The 27,115-nt window shown below is 41.6% G+C and overlaps 1 protein-coding gene across 5 annotated transcripts; it reads right to left on the bottom strand.

The window, feature by feature from the left end:
• Nucleotides 1–5,836: 5,836 nt before the first annotated feature.
• SDR42E1 (short chain dehydrogenase/reductase family 42E, member 1) lies at nucleotides 5,837–20,346 on the bottom strand. Of its 5 annotated transcripts, none has more exons than XM_064273739.1 (4): nucleotides 20,223–20,346; nucleotides 13,324–15,611; nucleotides 9,243–9,338; nucleotides 5,837–8,657 (listed from the first exon to the last, which is right to left on the bottom strand). In XM_064273739.1, the coding sequence occupies exons 3-4, from the start codon at nucleotides 9,308–9,310 to the stop codon at nucleotides 7,544–7,546; spliced, it is 1,182 nt and encodes a 393-aa protein (XP_064129809.1). In that variant the 5' UTR covers nucleotides 9,311–9,338; nucleotides 13,324–15,611; nucleotides 20,223–20,346; the 3' UTR covers nucleotides 5,837–7,543. The 5 variants fall into 5 exon arrangements, with proteins under 5 accessions (XP_064129809.1, XP_064129811.1, XP_064129808.1 ...); XM_064273741.1 differs by having other exon boundaries at nucleotides 5,837–8,600; XM_064273738.1 differs by having other exon boundaries at nucleotides 9,243–14,349; nucleotides 15,431–15,611.
• Between the last annotated feature and the right edge of the window lie 6,769 nt (nucleotides 20,347–27,115).

The following is a 27,115-nucleotide window of genomic DNA, read 5'->3' as shown; positions in this document are numbered from 1 at the left end:
TAAGATCCCAGATGCCACTCACCAAAGTGGGATGTGGAACAGCTCCTTAAAAAACTTTATTGTGCCGGTTGACCTAGATATTCCCCAAAACCGTGGTCCCCAGACCCCCACCCCTGCTACTCTGTCCCTTGAAGTGTTTGGTTGTGTCCAGGTAACGTCTTAGCTTTTGGTTTAGTCTGGTTGTGCTGACTTGCCCAGAACCGTGTGTTGTCTTTCCCTTCACCTAAAATAATTCTTGTCTACTATCTAGCTAGTGAATTCCCCTCTCCCCCTGCCCCGACCCTCATAACCATCAAAGAATGATTTCTTCTGTGTTTAAACCTTTTCTTTGGAAATCCTGGTGGCTTAGTGGTTAAGTGCTATGGCTGCTAACCAAAAGGTCAGCAGTTTGAATCCGCCAGGTGCTCCTTGAAAACTCTATGGGGCAGTTCTACTCTGTCCTATAGGGTTGGTATGAGTCGGAATCGACTAGACAGCAATGGGTTTGGTTTGGTTTTTATACATTTGTCCTTTTGGAACTGACTAATTTCACTCAACATACCTTCCAGATTCATCCACGTTATGTTTTGCGGATTCATAGTTGTTCTTTACCATTTTGTAGTATTCCATTGTGTGAATATACCATAATTTGTTTATCCATTTGTCTGTTGATGGGCACCTAGGTTGTTTCCGTCTTTTTGCTACTGTGAACAGTGTGTGTATATCTACTTGTGTGATGGCTCTTATTTCTCTAGGGTATATTCCAAGGAGCGGGCTTGCTGTATTGTATGGTACTTCTATTTCTACCTTTTTAAGGAAGCGCCAAATCTATTTCCAAAGTGGTTGTACCATTTTACATTCCCACAAGCAGTGTATGTGTTCCAGTCTCTCCACAACCCCCCGTCCAACATTTATTATTTTGTGTTTTTTGGATTAATGGTAGCCTTGTTGGTGTGAGATGGTATCTCATTATAGTTTTGATTTGCATTCCTCTAATGGTGAATGATCGTAAACATTTCTTCATGTATCTGTTAGTTGCCTGAATGTCTTCTTTGGTGAAGTGCCTGTTCATATCCTTTAACCATTTTTTAATTGGGTTATTTATCTTTTCGTTGTTGAAGTTTTGCAGTATCTTGTAGAGATGAGACCCTGATTGTATATGTGGTAGCGAATTTTTTTTTCCCAGTCTCTATGTTGTCTTTCCACTATTTTGGTGAAGTCCTTTGATGAGTGTGTTTGATTTTTAGGAGCTGCAGTTATCTAGTTCCTAGCTTTGTATAAAACCCTTTGTTATGTTGAGGAATTTCCTTTCTATCCCTATTTTGCTGAGAGTTTTATCATGAATGGGTGTTAAACTTAGTCAAACATCTTTTCTGCATCAATTTATAAAATCATGTGGTTTTTGTCTTGTTTTATTTATGTGATGGATTACACTGATAGTTTTCTAATGTGGAGCCATCTCTGCATACCTGGTATGAGTCCCATTTGGTCATGGTGAATTATTTTTTTGATATTTTACTGAATTCTTTTGGCTAGAACTTTGCATCTATGTTCATGAGGGATATTCATCTGTAATTTTTTGTTTTTTTTTTGTGTGGTATCTTTACCTGGTTTTGGTATCAGGGTTCTGCTGGCTCATAAAATGAGTTTGGGAATGTAAGGTTGGTTCAATATTAAAAAAAAAATTAATATAATCCACCATATAAATAAAATAAAAGACAAGAACCACATGATCTTATCAATTGATGCAGAAAAGGGATTTGACAAAGCCCAACACCCATTCGTGATAAAACCTCTCAGCAAAGTAGGAATAGAAGGAAAATTCCTCAACATAATAAAGGTTATTTACACAAAGCCAACAGCCAACATCATCCTAAATGGAGAGAGCCTGAAGGCATTTCCCTTGAGAACAGGAACCAGACAAGGATGCCCTTTATCACCTCTCTTATTCAACATTGTGCTGAAGGTCCTAGCCAGAGCAATTAGGCTAGACAAAGAAATAAAGGGCATCCAGATTGGTAAGGAAGAAGTAAAATTACTTCTATTTGCAGATGACATGATCTTATACACAGAAAACCCTAAGGAATCCTCCAGAAAACTACTGAAACTAATAGAAGAGTACAGCAGAGTATCAGGTTATAAGATAAACATACAAAAATCAGCTGGATTCCTCTACATCAACAAAAAGAACATCGAAGAGAAAATCACCAAATCAATACCATTCACAGTAGCCTCAAGAAGATAAAATACTCAGGAATAAATCTTACCAAAGATGTTAAAGACCTATACAAAGAAAACTACAAGGTACTACTGCAAGAAACCAAAAAGGACCTACATAAGTGGAAAAACATACCTTGCTCATGGATAGGAAGACTTAACATTGTAAAAATGTCTGTTCTACAAAAAGCCATCTATATATACAATGCATTTCCAGTTCAAATTCCAATGACATTTTTTAATGTGATGGAGAAACAAGTCACCAACTTCATATGGAAGGGAAAGAAGCCCCGGATAAGTAAAGCATTACTGAAAAAGAAGAAGAAAGTGGGAGGCCTCACTCTACCTGATTTTAGAACCTATTATACAGCCACAGTAGTCAAAACAGCCTGGTACTGGTACAACAACAGACACATAGACCAATGGAACAGAATTGAGAATCCAGATATAAATCCATCCACGTGTGAGCAGCTGATATTTGACAAAGGCCCAGTGTCAGTTAATTGGGGAAAAGACAGTCTGTTTAACAAATGGTGCTGGCATAACTGGATATCCATCTGCAACAAAATGAAACAGGGTCCATACCCCACACCATGCACAAAAACTAACTCCAAATGGATCAAAGGCCTAAACATAAAGTCTAAAATGATAAAGATCATGGAACGAAAAATAGGGACGTTAGAAGCCCTAATACAAGGCATAAACAGAATAAAAAACATTACTAAAAATGCCAAAGAGAAACCAGATAACTGGGGCTCCTAAAAGTTAAACACCTATGCTCATATAAAGACTTCACCAAAAGAGTAAAAAGACCACCCACAGATTGGGAAAAAATTTTTAGCTACGACATCTCCAACCAGCGCCTGAGCTCTAAAATCTACATGATTCTGCTAAAACCCAACCACAAAAAGAGAAACAACCCAATTAAAAATGGGCAAAGGATATGAACAGGCACTTCACCAAAGAAGACATTCAGGCGACTAACAGATACATGAGGAAGTGCTCTCGATCATTAGTCATTAAATAAATGGAAATTAAAACTACAATGAGATTCCATCTCACTCCAACAACAACAACAACAAAAACACAAAATAATAAATGTTGGAGAGGTTGTGGAGAGATTGGAACACTTATACACTACTGTTGGGAATGTAAAATGGTACATCCACTTTGGAAATCAATTTGGCGCTTCCTTAAAAAGCTAGAAATAGAAGTACCATACGACCCAGCAATCCCACTCTTGGAATATATGCTAAAGAAATAAGAGCCTTTACATGAACAGATATATGCACACCCATGTTTATTGCAGCACTGTTTACAATAGCAAAAAGATGGAAGCAACCAAGGTGCCCATCAACAGATGAATGGATAAATTATGATATATTCACACACACAGTGATGAATCTGTGAAACATTTCATAACACGGAGGAACCTGGAAGGCATTATGCTGAGTGAAATTAATCAGTTGCAAAAGGACAAATATCGTATAAGACCACTATTATAAGATCTTGAAAAATGATTTAAACCGAGAAGAACACATTCTTTTGTGGTTACAAGAATGGAGGAGGGAGGGAGCGTGGGAGAGGGGTATTTACTAACTAGATAGCAGATAAGAACTACTTTAGGTGAAGGGATGGACAACACCCAATACAGGGGAGGTCAGCACAACTGGACCAAACCAAAAGCAAAGTTTCCTGAATAACTGAATGCTTCGAAGGTCAGCAAAGCAGGGGCAGGGATTTGGGGACCATGATTTCAGGGGACATCTAAGTCAACTGGCATAATAAAATCTATTAAAAAAACATTCTGCATCCCACTTTGAAGAGTGGCGCATGGGGTCTTAAACGCTAGCGAGCAGCCATCTAAGATGCATCAATGAGTCTCAACCCACCAGGATCAAAGGAGAATGAAGAACACCAAGTATACAAGGTAATTACGAGCTCAAGAGACAGAAAGGGCTACATGAACCAGAGCCTACATCATCCTAAGACCAGAAGTAGGTGATGCCCAGCCACAACTGATGACCGCCCTGACAGGGAACACAACAGAGAACCCCTGAGGAAGCAGAACAGTGGGAAGCAGACCCCAAATTCTCATAAAAAGACCAGACTTAATGGTCTGACTGAGACTAGAAGGACCCCAGCGGTCATGGTCCCCAAACTTTCTGTTGGCTCAGGAGAGGAACCATTCCTGAAGCCAACTCGTCAGACATGGATTGGACTGGTCAATGGATTGGAGAGAGACGTTGGTGAGGAGTGAGCTTCTTGGATCAGGTGGACACTTGAGACTATGTTGGCATCTCCTGTCTGGAGGGGAGATGAGAGGATAAGAGGGGGTTAGAAGCTGGCAAAATGGACACGAAAAGAGACTGGAAGGAGGGAGCGGACTGTCTCATTGGGGGGAGAGTAATTGGGAGTTTTTTTAGTAAGGTGTGTATAACTTTTTATGTGAGATACTGACTTGATTTGCAAACTTTCACTTAAAGCACAATAAAGATTATTTTAAAAAATGAGTTTGGGAGTATTCCATGCTTTTCTATGCTCTGAAATACCTTTAGTAGTAATTAACTCCTCTCTGAAAGTTTGGTAGAATTCTCCAGCAAAGCTGTCAAGGACTGGGCTTTTTTGTGTTGGGAGTTTTTAAATCACCTTTTCACGCTTTTCTTTTGTTATAGGTTTATTTAGTTGTTCTACCTCTGCGTTATTGTAGGTAGGGCTACTTTTGCTGCTCTCTATTTGTTCCAGTTGTAGGGTTAATGTTTCGATTTTGGCCCTTTCTTCTTTTTGGATGTGTGCATTTATTGCTCGATGTGTGCATTTATTGCTCTAAATTGACCTCTGAGCACTGCTTTTGCTGTGTCCCAACGGTTCTGGTAGGATGTGTTTTCATTCTCATTTGATTCTGTGAATGTCTTTATTCCATCCTTAATTTCTCCTATAATCCCGTAGTTTTTGAGATAGGTGCTGGTTAGTTTCCATATTTTTTTTTCCCCTTGCTTTTTCTGTTATTGATTTCTACTTTTATGGCTTTATGGTCAGAAGAGATATTTTGTAATATTGTGATGTTTTGGATTCTGTTCAGGCTTGCTTTGTGGCCTAATATGTGGTCTATTCAGAAGAACATTCCATGTGTATTGAAAAGAAAGTATACTTGGCTGCTCTTGGGTGGAGTGTCCTGTATATGTCTATGAGATCAAGTTGGTTGATTGTGGCACCTAGATTTTCCATGTCTTTATTGAGCTTCTTTGTGGATGTTCTGTTCTTCACTGAAAATGGTGTGTTGAAGTCTCCTACTATTATCGTGGAGCTATTTCTTTTCAATGCTGTTAAAGTTTATATATTTTGAAGCCCTGTTGTTGGGTGCATAAATATTATGGGTATGTCCTCCTGGTGCATTGACCCTTTAATCATTATAGTGTCCTTCCTTATCCTTTGTGGTGGATAAACTAATGTTCTGAGGTAATTTGGTACATACCAACAGATAACCAATACAAAGACCAGAAGAGTGTGAGTTCATGTAAAGTAAAGGGAATGAACAACTCTGTCAGATATTGTGGAATGGTAAAATATGTCTGATGCCAAGGTGAAGAAAATGTGTACATGCTGATTCTGAGTCTCATTTTTAGACCTTGACCTTGGGGAAAAAATTATGCTCAGTATACTTGGTTTTAAAGAAAACTAAGATGTATATATCATTCTTTTGCAGGGCTTTCGTTAAAAAATATTTTTTAAAAGTCTGTGATCTCTCTCAATGATAACGGATACATGTTGTACTGCACTTATCTGGTTTATCGGCGACACACTACAGATATGCTGTGTCATTATTAGCCCGGAAGTCTGCAGTCACCTGCCCTATAGCCAGCCCCCTGAGTGCTGGAGATCCTATAAGTGCTCACACAAATTAAGCCCAGTACAAAGTTTATTTATGACACAAAAGACTCCAAAAATATTTCACTAAAAACAATCATTGCCACCACCTCACATTTATATTGTAATTTATATATTAAAAGCACTTTCACCACATTATATTATATGCTCACAACAAACCCTGTGGGGTGAATAGGTTGATAAAAGGGCAAATATGGTCATTCCCATTTCCCAAATGAGGAAACTGAGGTCTAGAGAGGCTTCCATTATTTGTTAAGGCCACAAAAAGTATTTGTGATTAAGGCAGGTCTTCTAACATCGTGTTCAGTGCTCTTTCCAAAACATCCAGGCAGTATTCAACTACTCACGGAATAATTCTAATGTGACTTTCTACAACAATCTATCCTCCTCATCATGTTCTAATGCTATCCTTTCCGTGGCTGGAATCATGGAATGCGTAGATTCGGTCTCCTCCCACCTTGGTTCCTATGCAATGGTGTGACTTGCACATCGTCCACAGCCATCTCCACGGGTGGGTAGACAATGCCACCATTGTTCACAACATTCCTCTTCGTAAGTTGCCTTCAGAGAGCCAAATTCTTCCCAGTGAGAACACCAGTCAATTAGAGTTATGCTTCACTTTTTTGACGAAAAATGGCATCATCCAGCCTGACCACATCCCTTAATCATCAAATTTTTCCTCAACTTCAATCTATCCTTAGAGGCCAAAACTTTGCTGCCACAGAGTATGTTCAAGCACATTTATTGCAGGCTCTGATGAGAATACTTTGGATGTGTAATAACAGTATTAATAAAAACGATTTATTTGAGTGGCACTTTGCATGCTTTATCTAATTTAATCCTCACAAGAATCCAGTGAGGTAGGGTCCAGATCTAATTTGTTTAAACATCAAACAGCACCATTTGGTCACAGACATGATGGTCCTTAAATCACAAAGTGCAAAAGTGATACCTAAAACTTATGCTTTGAGCAACTAATGCCTCTGTAAAAACCACCACCTCCTCAGAGGGTGGGTCAGTTAGGCTTCTAGTCCAATCTGGTGTATTCCACACATTTCCAAGCCTATTACTGTTAAGCCATACAATCCTATATCAATCAGATTTTAGTGCATTTTAAGTATGTGCGTAGTGTCTGAAACAGAAATAAGAGCATTTTTGGCCTCTGAGAAATTCAAGTAAGACATTTCCACCTGAAGCCTAGCTCTATGACTTCTACTGTACTCTTTAAAGTAGAAGGACATAAGAAACTACATTCTAATGTGCCTTTGCTTTGTTTTTCTCCCATCAGAGATTAGTGTAAGGAGGTTAGAAGTGGAGATCTAATCCAAGAATCCATTCTTAAGCAGTAATTTGAAGAGTCAAAATGTGGCACCAGATGTCACTATATATACTTAAAACCCTGTGTTTCTTGAAAACCATCTCTGCAAGTGTGATCAGCTCCTTGTTTCAAGCTCCTCCTTCACACTGACAGAATCAGAGATGAAGGCAGCCACATGAGAGCTGCTATGACCAGGAGGAAGACCACCAGCCAGTTCCAAACAAGACACCCTGAGTCATGACTCTCATGATTTTGGCCATGACCCTGGGCTTTAAACCATTCTACTACTTCCTGGAGGCCAAATGGCTGAGCCTCATAACCCAGCTCTCTCTTGGCCTTCTCTAGGCTAAAGTAATGTGTGACACCAGTTTTATAAACTTCAGCGCGGGTGAGGAAAGGCTGGAAGTTGTACAGCCGACCCAAAATGAAGTGCACCATCTCTGTTAGGAAAGCCAGGCCATAGATGAGGGTCAACGGCAGTCGGATGGATGGCAACGTGTAGCCCAGGCCCTCAACCAAGGGCCGGAAGAACTCAAAGTTGTTCACAGGTCTACCATCTGAGATGAAGTAGGGCTGCCCTGAGGCGATGTGGCCCCTGTCAGCTTTCAGGGCCTCTGAGGCCAGAATGTGAGCCTGTACCAAGTTATCCACATGGACAAATTCAACCAGGCTCCCAGGATCCCCATACACAAACTTGAACAGCCCTCTCTCGATGTAGCTCACAATCCTGGGAAGATGCCTTTGTTCTCCAGGCCCATAGATGCCGGCTGATCTCAGGGCACAGGTTCTCAGGACGTCATCACTCCCTTCGAGGGCTGTGCCATTTGCCTCCAGCACCTTCTTCTCTGCGATTGACTTGGTCCGGGAGTAGTGATCAGGATGGAGGTGAAGAGGTAGGTAAGGCAGAGATTCGTCTCCATTTCTGATAGCTTGCCCTCCAAACACGACATTGAAAGTGCTAGTGTAAACTAACCTCGGTACCCCTCTCCTTCTGCAGGCCTGCAGCATGTTGTCTGTGCCCCTGACGTTGACTTCTTCTATCAGGTTTCGGTTCAACTGCTCCCGCCCCGACATGCCGTAAGAGGCAATGTGAAACACACAGGTGATATTCACATCCTGGAAGGCTTTCTCGATGTCAGAGAGGTGGCGAATGTCTCCACGTACAAATTTGATTCCTTTTGGAATGGTGTGAAGGGGGCTGTTGATGTCAAACAGAATCACATTAGCTCCCTTCTGGTTCAGAGCACAGCCTAGGCTGAAATGAGACAAAGTGAAAGCTAGATCAAGTCTATGCCTAGGAAAAGTGTGTAATTTACCAAGCGAGGGGCAGTGGGCGCTGATCCAAGCCTTCTTGGCTTATCCTCAGTCCTTCCCTTTACATGCTCATTTTGTAAGTCTTATGTAATTTGTAATTCAAATATTTAATAATAAGACTGCTCACATCTACTTAAATTATAATTAGAGAGGCTTTATCTTCAAAGACAGTGGGGTCTATGTGTTACTTTTTTTTCTCTGTTCCAGGATCTACCACCCATTCTCTGAAATATTTAAGAATAATAACATAACTGTGAAAGAATGTCTATTATTTCAAATTGGTTTTGGTGATGTGACTAATCACTCCCCACCCCAGCGTAATAGCTTTAGAAGGAATTGTTCTCAAAGTGGAATACAGCTGTAGTTCTCCATTTCAAGGCCCAAGTAAACATAGTTTACTTCTGGTTTATCACTACATAGACAAATGAAAGTTTGGGTTGCATTAATCTCTGAGTTGAATGCTATACTTTTCCCAGCAACTATCAGTAAGAAAAACTCCATGGGCATATTTTTTAGACGTACTGACCGGAAACCAACATAGCCACCTCCTCCTGTAATGAGGACAGTTTCCTTTGCAGATTTCTGGGAAGCCATTTGTGAAAGTCAAAAGATATAACTGGACCTGTAAGAAGGAAATATGCAACACTATTACTGATGCAAATGCAAACATGACTCTCCCTAATTTAAAACAAGAAGGCAATGCATGCTAGTAAAAAGAAAAGCTAAGACCAACTTCTAGCTTCCGCTGTGTGACCTTAAGCGCCTGCCCCCTTACCTTTTTAGGTTTCATATTTCTTCTTATGCAGTATGGGGACAGTGATATCTGCCCTGCCTACCTCACAAGGTCACTGTGGAGGCTCAACAAGATAATATACCTGGGAGTGCTTTGAAATCCATGAAGCACTTTTCAAAGGTCAGGCATTATTTCTAATTTTTGGAAAAAACATCTTTTAGAAAATAATTCAAATTTGGTAGGGAGAGGCATTTCCTCCCATATACCAGAAAATCAATGACAGAACACCAAAGCAAATTCCCAACATTTTATGTTTAAAACAGGGCTTCGAACCGGTTCGTCTACCCCAGATACACTGAATCAGAACATACATTTTAACAAGATCCCCAGGTGATTCTTACATATAATACACTTTGAGAACCACTGCTCTACTAGTGGTTGTCAGAAAAGGCCCCTACCCAGCAGCATTAGCACCGTCTGGCAACTTGTTAGAAAGGCAAATTCTCAGCAGGAGTTCAAACCAGAATGAACCAGTTTGAAGCCTTGGTTTAAAACCGCACACTGCAGCATGGCTTAATATTAGCCCTGTTGTTGTTGTTGTTAGGTGCCGCCTAGTCAGTTCCGACTCATAGCGGCCCTATGCACAACAGAATGAAACACTGCCCAGTCCTGAGCCATCCTTACAATGATTGTTTTGCTTGAGCTCATTGTTGTAGCAACTGTGTCAATCCACCTCATTGAGGGTCTTCCTTTTTTCTGCTGACCCTGCACTCTGCCAAGCATGATGTCCTTCTCCAGGGACAGAGCCCTCCTGACAACATGTCCAAAGTATGTAAGATGCAGTCTCACCAGCCTTGCTTCTAAGGAGCATATTAACCCTACACTTAAAAAAAATGTGGGATGGGGTGGAGACTCCTTTATATAGCAAATCACATTTCCCTCCTAGGAAATCTCGCAAGTACCTTCAAGTGCTCCGTGCCTAGGGGCCTGTTTCTTCTCCCTCTCTACGTGTATATGCCAAAAAAACAAAGAAAGAAAAAAAAACCCTCTCAAGGATCCAAGACCTCCTTCTTTCAAAAATAAAAAACAAAACAAAAAGTCGGTCACTTGTTCCTTCCAGTTAAGAAATGGGACAGAAGGCACACATGGGTCGCCAAATGCTTTGGGATTTATACACACACACACACACACACACACACACTCACTCGCAAGTCAACAGTGAAGCTCAGAAGTGTGATACCAGAGACAACCCAGACAACCCAGAGCCCTACCACTGGCTCCCACTTCCTAGACGCCAGCTCTGGCCCCAGTACAACCACCGCTCCCCCAGGTGGACGTGAACAAGGAAGAGGGTAGAGCCAGGTGGGGAATGGGAGCAGCACAGGCTGGGGCTCTGAGGATCATGCAGGATGAACAGCCCACGTGGGAGCGAGGCTGTAAGTATGAAGTTAGTGTATGTGCGCAAGGAAGAAAAAAATACGTGCAACAGGAACACAAAGTTATTATCTTGCCTCTGCTCATGAATGACTATGATTTTGGTCATGACGCTTCACTTCTCTAGACTTCAGTTTTCTTTTCTGCAAGGTTGCAACAAACCTGTGCTGTGTTATATGAACTCTAAGGTTCCTAAAACAGCAGTGTGGTACAGTGAAAATAAAAGACACTTACTGTTTATTGCTAGGAACCACATAACAAGCTAAGCACTTTATGTATTCTTATTGTGTGCTATCAAGTTGATTCTGACTCATAGTGACCCCACATGACAGAGAAGAACTGCCCCATAGGGTTTCCGAGGCTATAATCTTTATGGGAGCAGATTGCCAGGTCTTTTCTTAAGAGTGGCTGGTAGGTTCAAGTTGCTGACCTTTTGGTTAGCAGCCGAGCGCTTAACCACGGAGCCACCAGGCTTCTACTTTACATATATTAACTACTTAATCCTCATAATAACTCTATCAGTAAAGTACTATTATTATCATTCTCGTTTTTTTACTTGAGGAAAATAAAACAGAGAGAGAGTAAATAACTTCCCCGCTTATCTGGATTCATATCCAATGGTGGCCTGGCCTAAGAAGTCCACACTTCTTGGGTAAACAGTCTGCCTCCACGCCTCCCATGCCTAGACCCTGGGCCCAGAACATCTCTGATAAGGAGGCTGGGAATTGGGTCACTCTGTCTCTTCCAGTTCCTTCTTGTCAGAGAAGCCTTCCCCCTGTTCTGGGCACACGGTAACTTTCACTGTCTCTTGCATGTGCATGGGCACCATATGGCATCTGGCCAACCCCACTTCTCTGTTCCTGGTAGGGAGGGAACAGGGTCTCTCTAGTCTATGGCACAAGAGGGGTGACAGCAAAACATCTGTCCTGCACCGGCCATATGGGGGCATCCACTGGTCATGGGAGACCAGTGCCCACAGTGAAGTTGATCTTACTCTCTCTTATGTAATGTGTTAGTCCATGCACAAGTAGTGTGAGTGTGTCTTTTGTTGGCATCTTTGAAACCTGGTATGACAAGGCTCTTAACCACTAAGTGGTACAGTCTTCACTGGAAAGAGAGTGGGCTTTGGAACGTTGATCTTAAGGTAACCACCCCGAGCCTGTGACCTCATCTAAGTGGCTCTGATAAGCTCACAGGCTTATGAAGCCCAAATGGGATAATATATGGAAACATCCAGTAAAATGCCTGACATAGTGTAGGCCATCCACACATAATTTCCCTTTCAACTTTAAAGTTTGGGGATTTCATTATTCTATTACATTCCTGCATACCAGGATTAGATTTCTCAAATGACAGAGTTAAAAAAAGTTTGACAAGCTCTTTGGGTAATTGTACTCAGTGTATCAGATTGCCAGTAAAGCCATTCAAGTCATTCTGACAGCTGAAGACAAGATTCAACAAGCTCCTAGCTCAGTGGCTTGAGCGGACATGCAAGAGAAGAAGGAGAAATATTAGGAAAACTGAGCAAGGTGCTGTGAAGGGTAGTAGACGGTTCCAAAGGTATGACTAAGCAATTGCCACACTATGGTTACAAGAAAGTTTATGAAGAATGAACACATCAATATGCCTAGAATATACCTAACCAGTGACATTTATGATTCTGCTGTTTTCTGAACACCCTCATTTGGAATATGGAGTAGCCATAAAACGAGCAGTTTTATTACTTCAGATAATCATATTTGGCTCTCTATGTCCAAACACGGAAGGACTCGTTACTGATTTTTCAACCCACGCTTCTTATCTTCACCTCCCTGGTCTGGTTGTAGTCTCCCTCTCTGGCTTCATCTCACACCCTTTGACCATTGCTACACTATGCTCCACCCACACTGACTTTGGTTTCCTTTTCTTAAAGATGCCAAGCTTATTCATGCCTTGTGGTCCATGTGTATCTGTTTCACTTCTGTGTGAAACACCATTTTACCAGATCTTTGTCTGGCTGCATCCTTCTCCATATTTACATCTCCTCCAGTGTTACTGTTATGGAATGAATTGTGTCCCCTCAAAATGTTATAAATCCTATCCTCTATACCTGTGGTTGTAATTCCATTTGGGAATGGCTTTTCTTTGTTATGTTAATTAGGCAGTATTAGTGCAAGGTGTTCTTAAGTCAATCTCTTTTGAGACATAAAAAAGCACAGATGTGAGAAGATAGCTGCCACATCACATGAGATCTCCAGGGAACCAAGAAACAGGCGCTGAAAAGAGACATGGACTGTCCCCAGAGCCAAGAGAAAAAGAAAGGCTCCTAAACTGTGGGAAAATAAATTTCTGTTTGTTAAAGCCACCCACTTGTGGTATTTCTGTTATAGCAGCACTAGATAACTAAGACACTTACCGAGAGGCTTCTGCAATCATTCCATCTAAAATAGCTCCCCCTTACCTTACTTTGCTTTGTTTTCTTCACAGCATATCTCACTGTAACTGTTTTTTACTTCTTTACTATTGATCCCCAAGAGAACTGCGACGTTCTGCTTTTTTCACTGGGGCATCCCTACCAGAACCTAGAACACAGCAGATGTTCAATAAGCATTTGTTGGATGTATGATGACTTTGAACACTGTACATTTACTTGTAGTAAAATGACGATGGGTACAAATTATGTGGAGGCCCTTTAGTGTTTAAGAGCCATCGCTAAGTATGTCAATTAACACTGCCATTTGAGTTCAACTTACCTCCTACGAAGTAGGGGCTAGGGAATGTAAAAGATATAAAGCAGAATGAGACAGAGTACCTGTACTCTGAAGCTTACTATGGAGGACAGAGGCTTTTACAAACATCTAAAGTGCAAGGTGAAAAGAGGATTATAGTTAAATGCTGGGATAAACAAAGTGGTATGGGAACACAGACGTGGAGGTGGGGAGAACATGATTCTGACAGGCAGATTAAGGAAGGCTTCATGGAAGAACGAGGGCTAGAGCTGAACTGGGACAATAAGCGGGATTTAGGCACTCTGAGACAGGCTGAGGGAGCACTGCAAACGAATGTGCGTAGTACATGGTAAGATGGGTTGTACAACCAGTATGTTGAGTCTGCTGTGGTTGGTGTGCAAACTGAAGCCAAAGCATGCAGCAGGTGGCTTAGGGCAGAAAGGTAGCCTGGAGTCGGTTTATAGACAACCTTGAGTCCCCTGTTGGGGGGTTTCAACTCTATCCTGTAAATAATAGGAAGCCTTTGAGAGCTTACAATAGGGCAGCTACAAGATCACACCTTTGCCCTTTTGAAAGATCAAAGGTGGGAATGGGTTGGAGGAGGGAGAGCCATGAGTCTAGGTGAGGGGTGATGAGACTTTGGGTGAAAGGGTCATCAGTGGGGACTAAAATCCCAGCATGCTCAGCTGAAATCAGGACAGGAGTTGGCGGCAACAGGCGGCTTCAGGCTGAAGGTTTGAAGAAGGTAATGTCATTGACTGAAACGGCAAAAACAGAAGTGTTTTGATTGACAGAATGCCAGATAATACAGTTTAAGATACTTTTAATATTTCCACGAGAATTCCACTGTAATGGGTTCAGAAAATGCACATGGACTCAAAGAGTCTAAAGAATTCCAAGAGAAATACTTCCTAACTTCTAATTATTCTTTGTAATATTACACCTTCCAGCCCATTCACAAGACCACAGGTACACACTGTTGTGCCAGGAACATACAATTTCAAATTAGTAATGCTTCAGAGTACCTGATGGGCCTATTTATACTCCTCCTCATTACCTTCCAACTATTTCCAGAATGCTCTGAGGCAAGCAGGTCAGATGGGAAAAGTGGCAGTGAATAAGGGAAAACTAATAATTTAGCAAGGCAAACAGTAATGAAAAGAAACCTATCCAACAGGTTGGTACACCTTCACAGATTACTTGTCATTAGCAGCATCCCCTTCCCAGCCACCTCCTCCCTTCCCAGCTCCACGCAGCTCATATTCTCAACCACAGGCACAGGATCCGAAGCACTGGGTACTGAGTCCATGCGGACCTGAGTCCTGTGGGGGTTTCACAGCTAACACAATCTGGAGTCTTAAGAGGTGCCCTCCAATTTCTGCAGCCCCATCTCCCGAGGCATGGGGAGCAATGATACAGGTAAAGATTCCTAGGTTGGAAATCAGAAAATCTAGGTCCTAGACTTGGCCCTTCCACCAATTCCCAGTGTGACCCTGGGCAAGTCACTGAACCTCTCCGATACTGTTTCCTCCTCTCTAAAACAGAAATAATAACCACAGCTACATTTAGTATTTATTTTTTTTTATGGGCTAGGTGCTTCAAAGCCCTGGCAGCACAGTAGTCAAGCACTTGTCTTAGGATGGGTTTTCTAGAGAAGCAAAACCAGTAAAGTATATAAATATGTTTAGAGAGATTTATATCCAGGAAACAGCTCACGAGATTGTAGGGGTTGGAATATCCCAAGTCCTTGAATGAGGATAGAGGCCTTTCCCAATTTATGGAGCTGCAGAAGCCGGTGAACCCAAGATGAACAAGTCAATGAGCAGGGCTCCCACTCACAGGCTGTGATTGTTGAGGAATCCCCAAGGTCGGCAGGCAAGAACACAAGGTTTCTCATAAGTCACGTAGCTGCAGGGGCTGGCAAACCCAAGATAGGCAGGTTGGGGAGCAGGTCAGAGAGCACGTCGGGGAGCAGGCCGTGAAGATCGGTGAATCCCAAGATGGACAGGTAAGCTGCTACCTGAAGTCCCAAGAACCAGAGGTCAGATAAGAGACAGCTGCTGGATCCAGAATAAGCCAACAACCTTTGCAAAGGTGAGCAGAAAGGAAGTAGATGGTGGAAGATGAAGGCTGAGGGGGCAGTGAGCTGCCACAGGCCCCACCCCCACCAGTACCACTCAGCAGATTTCATCACTGGGGTGATCACAAATCAGATTTCGACAGGGAAGTGATCACAGCATTACACAACTGCCAAAACACTGAGAATCATGGCCCAGCCAAGTTGACACACAATCTCAATCATCACTGCACTCGACTGCTGAGAGGCTGGCAGTTTGAACCTGCCCAGCAGCTCTGCAGGAGAAAGACCTGGCTATCTGCTTCTGTAAAGATTATAGCCTAGGAAACCCTATAGGGCAGTTCTACTCTGTCATAGAGGGTCGTTATGAGTCGGAATCCACTCAACAGCATACAACAACACAGGTGCTTTAATGGCCTATCACTGAAGCCTCAGGACAATCTTCTGCGATAGTTAGTATTATTATTATCACTAACTCTTTAGAGGTGGGGAAAAAGGCTCAGAGGTTAAGAGACTTGCTGCCAAATGAGGCAGGCTGTAAGTGGCTGAGTTGGAGCCAGGGCTTGAACCCTATTCTTTATGACTGCCAGCCTGTAATCTTAAACACTATGTATGATGCCTCACACTATACTTGGGATAATGGAGTGTTTACTTCAGCCATTACCTTACCATTTTCATAATTTATGCCACACAGTACCTCCGGTACTATTATTTACCTATTATGTTTTATTTAATTCTACATACCTTTTTACAATACACACATTCCTTAAAATGGGGACCCTCCCTTTAAATAGAAAACTTTAACCCACAGCCACCAGAAGAAAAGAAATAATAAAGATCAGAGCAGAGATAAATGATATAGAAAATAGAAAAAAATCAACAAAAACAGAAGCTGGTTCTCTGAAACAATCAACAAAATTGACAAATCATTGGCCAAACTGACAAAAGAAAAACGGGAGAGGAAGAAAATAACCCAAATAAGAAATGAAATGAGGCCATTACAACAGACCCAACTGAAATAAAAAGGATCATAACAAGAGTATTATGAAAAACTCTGCTCCAAAAATTTTGAAAAGCTAGAGGAAATGAGCAAATTTCTAGAAACATACTACCTACCTAAACTAACACAAACTGAGGCAGATAATCTGAACATACCCATAACAAGAGAAGAGATTGAAAAGGCAAAAAAAAAAAAAAAAAACTCCCTACAAAAAAAAAGTCCTGGCCCAGATGGCTTCACTGGACAATTCTACCCAACATTCAGAGAAGAGCTCAAAACAAACCAATACCTCTCAGGAATACAGATGAAAAAATTCTCAGTAAAATTCTAGCCAATAGAATTCAACATCATCTCAAAAAAATAATACATCACAACCAAGTGGGATTCATACCAGGTATACAAGGATGGTTCAACATTAGAAAATCAATCGAAGTAATCCACCACATAAATAAAACAAAAGAATTAATTGATGCAGAAAAGGTATTTGATAAAGTCCAATACCCACCCATTCCTGATAAAAACTCTCAATAAAATAGGAACAGAAGAGAAATTCCTCAACATAATAAAGGGAATCTATACAAAACCAGGAAACCCTGGTGGCGTAGTGGTTAAGTGCTACAGCTGCTAAGAGTCGGCAGTTCGAATCTGCCAGGTACTCCTCAGAAACCCTATGGGGCAGTTCTACTCTGTGTTATAGCGTTGCTATGAGTTGGAATTGACTCGATGGCACTGGGTTTGGTTTTTTGGTTTATACAAAACCAACAGCCAACATCATTCTCCACTGAGAGAGGCTGAAAACATTCCCCTGGAGAATGGGAACAAGACAAGGATGCCCTTTAACACCACTCCTATTTAACATAGCACTGGTAGTCCTAGCTAGAGCAATAAGGCAAGAAAAAGAAGTAAAGAGCATCCAAATTGGTAAGGAAGAAGTAAAACTATCCCTATTTGTGACACTATACATAGAAAACCTTAGAGACTCCACAAGAAAACTACTGGAACTACTAGAAAGATTCAGCAGAGAAGCAGGATATAAGATCAACAAACAAAAATCAGTTGGATTCCTGTACATCAAAAATGAGAACTTCAAAAAGGAAATCAGGAAAGCAATATCATTTGTAACAGCCCCTAAAAAAATAAAATACTTAGGAGTAAATCTAACCAGGGACATAAAAGACCTATACAAGGAAAACTACAAAACACTACTGCAAGTAACCAAAAGAGACCTACATAAATGGAAAAACATACATGCCTATGGGACAGGTAGACCCAACATTGTGAAAACATCAATTCTACTCAAAGCAATCTACAAACACAACGCAATCCCAACCCAAACACCAAGAGCATTCTTTAAAGAGATGGAAAAACTAATCATTAACTTTGTATGGTAAGTAAAGCATTACTGAAGAAGAACAAAGTAGGAGGCCTCACACTACCTGATCTTAGAACCTACTACACAGCTATGGTAGTCAAAACAGCTTGGTACTGGTACAATGACAGACACATTGACCAGTGGAACAGAATTGAGAACCCAAATGTAAATCCATCCACCTACAGTCACCTGATCTTTGACAAAGGCCTGAAGTCCATTAAACGGGGAAAAGACAGTCTTTTTAACAAATAGTGCTTGAAAATCTGCATGTACCTCTGTAAAAAAATGAATCAAGACCCATACCTCACACCATATACAAAATCCAACTTAAAATGGATCAAAGACCTAAGTATAAAACCAAAAACTATAAAGATCATGGAAGAAAAAACAGGGTCAACACTAGAGGCCCTAATACATGGCATAAATAGGATACAAACCATAACTAACAATATACAAACACCAGAAGATAAACTAGGTAACTGGGATCGTCTAACAATTAAACACTAATGCTCATCAAAATATTTCATCAAAAGAGTAAAAAAGAACCTACAGGATGGGAAAAAATTTTTGGCTATGACATATCCAACAAAGGTCTAATCTCTAAAATCTATAGGAAAATCCAACACCTCTACAACAAAAAGGCAAATAATCCAACTTAAAAATGGGCAAAGGGTATGAATAGATGCTTCACAAAAGACATTGAGGCAGCTAAAAGACATGTAAGAAAATGCTTGAGATCATTAGCCATTAGAGAAATGCAAATCAAAACTACAATGGGACATCATCTCACCCCAACATTACCGGCACGAATCAAAAAAAACAACATAAAATAACAAATTTTGGGGAGGCTGTGGAGAGACTGGAACTCTTGTACACTACTGGTGGGAATGCAAAATGGTACAACCATTTGAGAAAATGTTACAGTGCCTCCTTACAAAGCTAGAAATAGGAATATCATATGATCCAGCAATCCCACTCCTAGGAATATATCTTAGAGAAATAGGAGTCGGCACACAAATAGACATATGCACACCCATGTTCACTGCGGCATTATTCACAATAGCAAAAAGATGAAAACAACCTAAGTGCCCATCAACAGATGAACGGAGAAACAAACTATGATACATACATACAATGGAACACTATGCAAGGATAACGAGCAATGATGAATATGCAAAACGTTTCACCTGAGTGAATCTGGAGGGCATTACGCTGAGTGAAATAAGTCAATCACAAGAGGACAAATAATGCATGAGACCACTATTATAAATACTCATGAAAAGGTTTACATGAAGAAACAGTTTTTAATGGTTATGAGGGAGTGGAGGGGTGGGGAGAGAAAAAACTAAACAGACAATAGATAAGTGGCAACTTTGTTGAAGGGGAAGACAGTACACAATACTGGGGAAGCCACCACAAACTTGATCAAAGCAAAGTCACAGAAGCTTCATAGCCACATCCAAACTCTGTGTGGGATCACGAACTGGGCTGAGGGCTGGGAACTACGGTCTTGGGGAACATCTAGCTCAACTGGCATAACATAGTTAATAAAGAAAATGTTCTACATTCTACTTTGGTGAGTAGCGTCTGGGGTCTTAAATGCTTCCAGCCCAATCACAAAGACAAGAAGGCAGGAGGGGACAGGAAAGGGGACGAATAGAAATGAGGAACCCAAGGTTGAGAAGCAGAGAGTGTAGACTCTATGAAAGATTGGCAACCAATGTCACAAAACAATACGTGTATTGTTCAATGAGAAACTAATTTGCTCTATATATCTTCACCTAAAGCACAATTTAAGAAAAAAAAAAAAAAAGGTAACCATAAAAAAGAATCCCTGGGTGGCACAAAGGGTTAAGCCATGAAATACTACTAAAAAGGCTGGCAGTTTGAACCCACACAGAGGTGCCTCGGAAGAAAGGCCTGGGATCTGTTTCCAAAAGGTCACAGCCTTAAAACCCTATGGAGAAGTTCTACTCTGCACACATAGGTTTGCAATGAGTCGGAATCAACTCTACAGCAATTAACAACAAATCTTTTAAAAAACGATGAAAACAAAAAAATGTTTACACACACACACACACACACACACACACACACACACAGAGTTTGAGGTCTCAGAGACTTTCCAGAAAGCCAAACTGCCACCTGCGTTAATGTTACTCATTACCGCGCCTTGTACCACCTGCTACTAAGCCTCGTTACGGGGCGGTCGTCCACCGCAGCCGGCGACGAAACCGAGATCCCCTCAGTGACCGGCCAGGATTCCCCCACGTCGGGCCCAGACGCAAAGGCCCTTAGAGCAGACCCGCCCAATCCCCACGCCTCCACCGCCCCTGCTCAGGCCGTCCGAGCGGTCGGACCGGCCTCCGGGAGCTACTTCCGTGTCCCTCTAGGAAGCCCGGAGGTCTCTGCATCTCTATGATGTGTAGGTTTCTCCTCCACCGTCGCGGGCCACCACCTGGGCTAGGAGCAGCAGGCTCATTCCATGAATCTCCACCATACACCCAACTCGTGTGTCCCAACTTTCAGGAAGCCCCTCTGTTCTTACCTTCGATTTCTGCTTTTAGACTTCCACCTCTGTCTTAGTGCACTCCCAACACTGAGTACACTGTGGAGGCGGTCAGCTTACTCAAAATTGGACCGATGGATGGATGGGTAGATGGGTGGATGGAAGGAAGAAGGATGGATGACGCTCCATGAGACTTTTGAATACTGTCGAATAATAATAATAATAATCCAGACTTTGATAGGAGGGAAAACATGCAGAAAGAAAAAGGGGGAAGGGAAAGGGACTACTGACTAGCCAGGAGGGGGACTACTACATTAGGGAGAACACTCTGACCATAAGATCTCCACATAAGATCTGCAAGCATCTCAAAGAGTTAGGAAGATGAGTTTTCTTTCAAAGAGACTGAGAGTAAACAAGCAAAGAAAAAGTCCAGGTGTGGGGAAGTGGAATGAGGGGATGACATCATCGGATAGTAAATCAGAGAATATCTTAGCTGAGGCCAGCCTACTCTCTGTGAGGGGCCCTTAAAGAGGAGTAGTATGTTGGCTCAGAGGAGTCCCTGGGTGGTGCAAATGGTTAACATGCGGAAAGACTGGAGGTTGGAGTCCACCCAAGGTGCCTGGCAATCTACTTCCAAAAAATCAGCGGTCAAAAGCCCCATGGAGCACAGTTCTACTCTGACACACATGGGGCTGCCAGGCGTCAGAATCGACTTCTCAGAAATTGATTTTATTTGTTGGCTCAGGCTGTGGGTGGGCCAAAGTTCAGGAACGTGGGGAAAGGAGAAAAAATTAAAGTTTGGTTAACAAGCACTTTGTTTCTGATTGATGAGTGGGAACATGATTCAGTTACCCATTTATGAGGTATGGAATGGCAATTTGGAGCGTGTGTCTGAACTTGTCATACATAAACAAGGGGGCCTCTATGAATCTTAGCTATATGGGAAGGGTGATTATCTGCAGTAAGCTGTTTTCCTGAACACAAAGGATTGGTGGGGGGGAGTTCTTAATTGATCTTTTCCAGGATCATGGGTTTCAGGTAAAATTCAACATTAACAATATTCAGTTTCCATGTATCTTTCTCAGTCTCTATAAAAAAAAAATTTTTTTTTCTTCTTTTATCTATCTCTGAGTTTCCACTTATTTTTGTGTGTTCATATGTTTTCCTTTGTCCTGATTTTCTGTATTTTTTTTATCTCCACTTCCTCTGGCCACTGAGTGGGCAGTGATGCCAAGCCCAACCGGTGTAGCTGAAGGAATCGGGAATTAAAAAGCCACATAAAAAGGAAGGTTGGGTATCCTCATTCAAAGTTCTCTCTGAGAGACCCATCTTTTGACTCCTCATGATGAGTATGGTTCTCGGGGTACACACACACCAGAATGGGCCCCTCGCTGGGGAGGAGTTCATTTTGCTAGCTTCAAAGATGGAGCTTTTGACCTCATGTGCTGCTGTTGCCGACAGAACTGGTACTACATTCAGACTCAAAGAGGCTTATATAAAATACATTATTTACTGCACTAAGAATACAAAGTCACAAGGACAAACACAAGCCCTGGGATATAAAAATTAATGAAGGCCAGGTAAGGAAGGCTAAGTCCCCTTCATCAGCCCCTTTTCATGGGCTCTCTGACTTGTCCACCTGGCTTGTCCTCAGCTGTGATCCAGCCACAAGTCTGCAGAAACTGAGATGTGGTTGTACCAAGGGGTCTTAGGGAGAGCTTTGTTCTGGCTGCTCATGCTACATGAAGATCAGACAAAGGGAAGAGGAAGGGTACTAAAGTGGCTGGGAGATCACCTATATGCTCTTGAGAGCAGAAGCCAAGGAAGGAAAGCCCTCTCTAAGGACGCAGTACAGAAGACAGATTTCCTTCTGGGGCTTCAGAGTTCTCCAAGGCATGCTCAGATTTACTGCATGTGAATAGCACGTGAGAAGAAGTGTGGTAGATTTAACTGTTAATATTCTTGTGCCACCACCGACTCTTTTCTAATGTAAGCACTGATGTTTTAAAGGAAAATTACAAAGTTTGTAATTACTTCGTTTGCTCCTCACTGCATTTTAGTTAAGTTGATTTTATAAAGACCTGACAAAGCAATCTAAGAAAGAAAGAACCAGAGAAAGTGACCTCAATATGAGTTTACTGTCAATGCCTGTCTTCTTCTCCACCCCCTCCCTCAATAATATAGGCAGACTGTGGATGCATTTCAGAAAAATCGATTTGCTGTCACAATATTTCCTCACAGGTGTAAAAACAACACTATACAAAACATTTTCACACGCATTAGCTCATCAGGTTCTCACAGAAATGACACCTGTTAAGGTTCTTTGGGTTTCAAGTAATTGAGAGCAGCTCTAGCTAGCTTAAGTGGGAAAAGTGCAAATTTTAGAATCTCAGAAAGAATTGAACAATTGTACAAGGATTGACACATTTGAATTACGGTATTGACGAAGAATATTGGAAATACCATGGACTGCCAGAAGAAGGAACAAATCATCTTGGAAGAAGTACAGCCAGCATACTCCTTAGAAGTGAGGATGGTGAGACTTGGTCTCACTTTACTTTCGACATGTTAACAGGAAGGATCAATCCCTGGAGAAGGACATCATGCTTCATAAAGTAGCTGGCTAGTGAAAGTGAGGAAAACCCTTAACGAGATGGATTGACAAGTGGCTTCAACAGTGGGCTCAAACATACCTACCATTGTGAGGCTGGCACAGGACTGAGCGATGTTTCTTTCTGTTGTACATAGGGTTGCTGTTAGTCAGATTGTAGGTAAGACCTTCTGTTGTTCCAGCTCTACAGTAGTTAGCTGCGGCAAGGTGAAATGGTTGGTAACGAGTTACAAGCCCAATTGTTAGTGGCTCACTGCTGTAGTCAGGAGCAAGGAACCCTGGTGGTACAATGGTTAAGCACTTGGCTGCTAAAAGTTTGGCAATTTGAACCCATCATCTGCTCTGCGGGAGAAAAGACCTGGTGATCTGCTCCTGTAAAGATTAGGAAGCCCTATAAGGCAGTTCTACTCTGTCATACAGGGTTGCTATGAGTTGGAACCGACTTGATGGTACACAACAACAACATAGTCAGGAGAAGTTCCTAGAGAGTGAAAGTCATTGTGGGCTTGGGTTGTTGTTAGCTGCCATCAGGTTGGCTCCGACCCATAACGACCCCATGTGTAACAGAATGAAACATTGCTCTGTCCTGTGCCATTTTCATGATCATTGGTATGTTTGAGTCAATTGTTGGGACTACTGTGTCAATCCACCTTATTGAGGGTTCCCTTCATTTTCACTGATCCTCTACCAGACGGGGATGTTCTTTGCTAGTGATTGGTCTTTCCTGATGACATGAGTTTGGGAGACACCCTAAAACATTGCTACCCAAAAACATGAACCATCACCATCACCTAGAAGCTTATTAGAAATGCCAGGTTTCAGGTCCTGCTTCTGACCTCATAAGTCAGAACCTGTATTTTAGCAAGCGCCTCTAATGATTCATATGTACAGTAAAGGTTGAGACCAAACCAAAAACCCACCGCCGTTGAGTCGATTCTGACTCATAGCGACCCTATAGGACAGAGTAGAACTGCCTCATAGAGTTTCCAAGGAGTGCCTGGCAGATTTGAACTGCCAGCCTCTTGGTTAGCAGCCGTAGCACTTAACCACTACGCCACCAGGGTTTCCAAAGGTTGAGAAGCACTGCCCTAAAAGGTGTTTACCACTACAACTATTTGAGGTAGATAAGAAGTTCCTTGTAATAGTCCCACGCTACACACTAGGAGACCAAGTGAGGTTAAGTGACTTGCCCAAGATCACAGAACTACTAAATGACAGAGCGGGGATTCGAAGCCAAGACCTCTGCCTCCAAATTCCTCCACATTCCTTGCTGTCTCCGCTCTCATCCTCTATCTCTTGGATAAACCTATTTTCTCCCACTAATGAAAAAATTTAAAAAGAAAATAAATAGAAAAAATAGAGCTACATTTAAATCGTGGTTAATGGTCACAAGAATTGATTTACTTTAGAAAAGGAAATAAGCATTTATTACTTACAGTGCATTTGATAAAATGTTTTTCCCATTACATATTAAAGAACCCTCCAAGTAACATAATGGCTATTTATATTTCATTTATTCAGCAATTACACATCTTAACATTCTTTTATAAGCATTTATAGCACTAGAACTTATTCAGAATTATTAAGCATCCTATTTGGGTCAATAGCTTTTCTTTTTTCTTTTTAAAACTTTCAAAATAGCTCATTATTATTACACGTCTCTCTCAGTGCTGATTAAACTAAGTGTTTAGATAATGCCAATTAAAACTATATGTTATTTTGAGTGTCCTGGCCCAGGGCTCAAGCATTTGGAACTCTACTAGAAGGACATGAAGGACCCCTTGAGATTGTCATGCTGATGCCTCCCACTTTTATCTTTCAGTGTCTTCAGGGATTGTCAAGTACGGATACAACCTCTGTTAGTCTAGACTTTTTGGGTTGCAAAGCCATTCATTCATTCCAAATTAGCCAAAGCAAAGGTTGAAATGATTGGCTTTTATAACTGGAATTTCGAAAGGTGGATCTAGCTTCAGAGCCTCAAACATCATCAGAGCTCTGTCTCCCCATGTCTCAGTTCTCTTGCCTTTGTTTGGCTGGCTCTTTCCCTGTGGAAACAAGGGAGGAGTTTTTGAAAGCTCCTTATAGCTTGGATCCCTAAGATTGTTTTACCTATTAGTTCTAGCAAAATTCTCAGGGAAGACTCTGATTGGACATTCATGGGTCATGTGATGATAACTTAACCAATCACTGTAGCTGGGAGATGATATATTTTGATTGACCCAGGCTGGCTTATTATCTACCTTGGTATGGTTTATATTAGGAGTCGTTGGGTGGTGCAAATGGTTAAGTGCTTGTCTGCTAACTGATGGGTTGGTGGTTCAAATCCACCTGCAGGTGCTTCGGAAGAAAGCTACGGTGATCTACTTCTGAAAAAACCACAGCCATAGAAAACCCTACAAAGCACAGTTCTGCTCTGACACACATGGGGTCACCATGAGTTGGAATCAACTTGATGGCAACTGGTCTTTATAGAACATTAGTTTCCTTTTGCTACTTTAATAGATTAATAGATTAAGACTGGCTTATTACCCACCCTAGTACGGTGTAGCAAGGAACCCTGATGGTGCAGTGGTTAAAGCACTCGGCTGCTAATCAAAAGTTTGGCAGTTTGAACCCACCAGCCACTCCATAAGAGAAAGATGTGGCATTCTGTTTCCATAAAGATGTACAGCCTTGGAAACCCTATGAGGCAATTCTACTCTATCTTATAGGGTTACTATGAGTTGGGATCAGCTTGGTGGCAGTGCTTTTTTGGTGGTGCAGTTGTTAAATGCTTGACTGCTAACTGAAAGGTTGGTGGTTTGAACCCACCAATCACTCTCTGGTAGAAAGATGTGGCAGTCTGCTCCTGCAAAGATTTACAGCCTTGGAAACCATATAGGTCAGTTCTGCTCTGTCCTGTAGGTTCACTATGAGTTGGAATGGACTCGACAGCAGCGGATTGTAGCGTATTAGTTACCTATTGCTGCTGTAACAAATTACTACAAACTTGATGCCTTAAAACAACACACATTTATTCTCTTACAGTTCTGGAGTTCAGAGACCCCATCGGATCTCACTGGGCTAAAGTTAAAGTGTTGGCAGGTCTGATTCCTTATGGAGGCTCCAGGGGAGAATCCATTTTGTTGCTTTTTTCCTAGATTCTAGAGCTGTATTCTTTGCATTTTTCCTCAGGCCCTTTCCTCCATCTTCAAAACCAGCAGCATAACATATTCAAATCCCTCTCTCCTTTATTGTCATTGTATGGCTTTCTCTCTTTCCTATAGTCGAACCTTCTTCTGCCTTCCTTCTGTAAGGATACTTAGGATACTTATGATTGGGGTCCATCTAGATAATCCAGGAAAATCTCCCCATCTCAGGATCCTTAATTTAATCACATTTACAAAGCCCCACTTTGCCATACAAGGTAACATTCACAGGTTTGGAGGACTAATCCACAAATATCTTTGGGGGTCATTATTCAGTCTGTTCATAGGAGAAAAATGTGACAGCCTGCTTCCATAAAGATTTACAGCCTTGGAAATCCTATGCGGGTAGTTCTACTCTGTCCTGTGCAATTCGCTATTAATCAGAATCGACTCGATGGCAGTGGGTTTAGTTTTGATTTTTTTTGTTCAGCCTGTTACAGATGGGATTCAGTCTCAGGCAACCATTGGACAGAAGATTACCATAGAACATGTCAGATGAGGTTTCCCATAAAAAGGGATTCTTGGCACAGACCAAAGAACATATTCACTGCACCAATCAACAAAACCAGTTTGTGCTTTGTGGCAGTCTGCTGGTTGTTACCCAAAATGTGTCTTTCTCTTCTTCAATAATAATAGAGTTTAATTAGCATGTAATTGCACAGAATAAAACAACATTTACTTGCCTTTCCTGAAGCGAGATGTGCCTATGTGGCTGAATTTTTGCAATACAATTTGAGTGGAAGTAGTGTATGCTACTCCTGCATTGC

This window comes from Loxodonta africana, chromosome 21, assembly GCF_030014295.1.
Source record: "Loxodonta africana isolate mLoxAfr1 chromosome 21, mLoxAfr1.hap2, whole genome shotgun sequence".
Taxonomy (NCBI): domain Eukaryota; kingdom Metazoa; phylum Chordata; class Mammalia; order Proboscidea; family Elephantidae; genus Loxodonta; species Loxodonta africana.
The sequence above is the reverse complement of the archived record's forward strand: the minus strand, read 5'-3'. Positions and strand labels throughout refer to the sequence as shown.

Excerpts from the sequence above, each read along its gene's own strand:
- SDR42E1 (XM_064273737.1), bottom strand. The coding sequence starts at position 9,310 with ATGGCTTCCCAGAAATCTGCAAAGGAAACTGTCCTCATTACAGGAGGA. Across the intron at positions 8,658-9,242 it reads GGTGGCTATGTTGGTTTCCG|CCTAGGCTGTGCTCTGAACC; the intron begins GTCAGTACGTCT and ends GTCTCATTTCAG.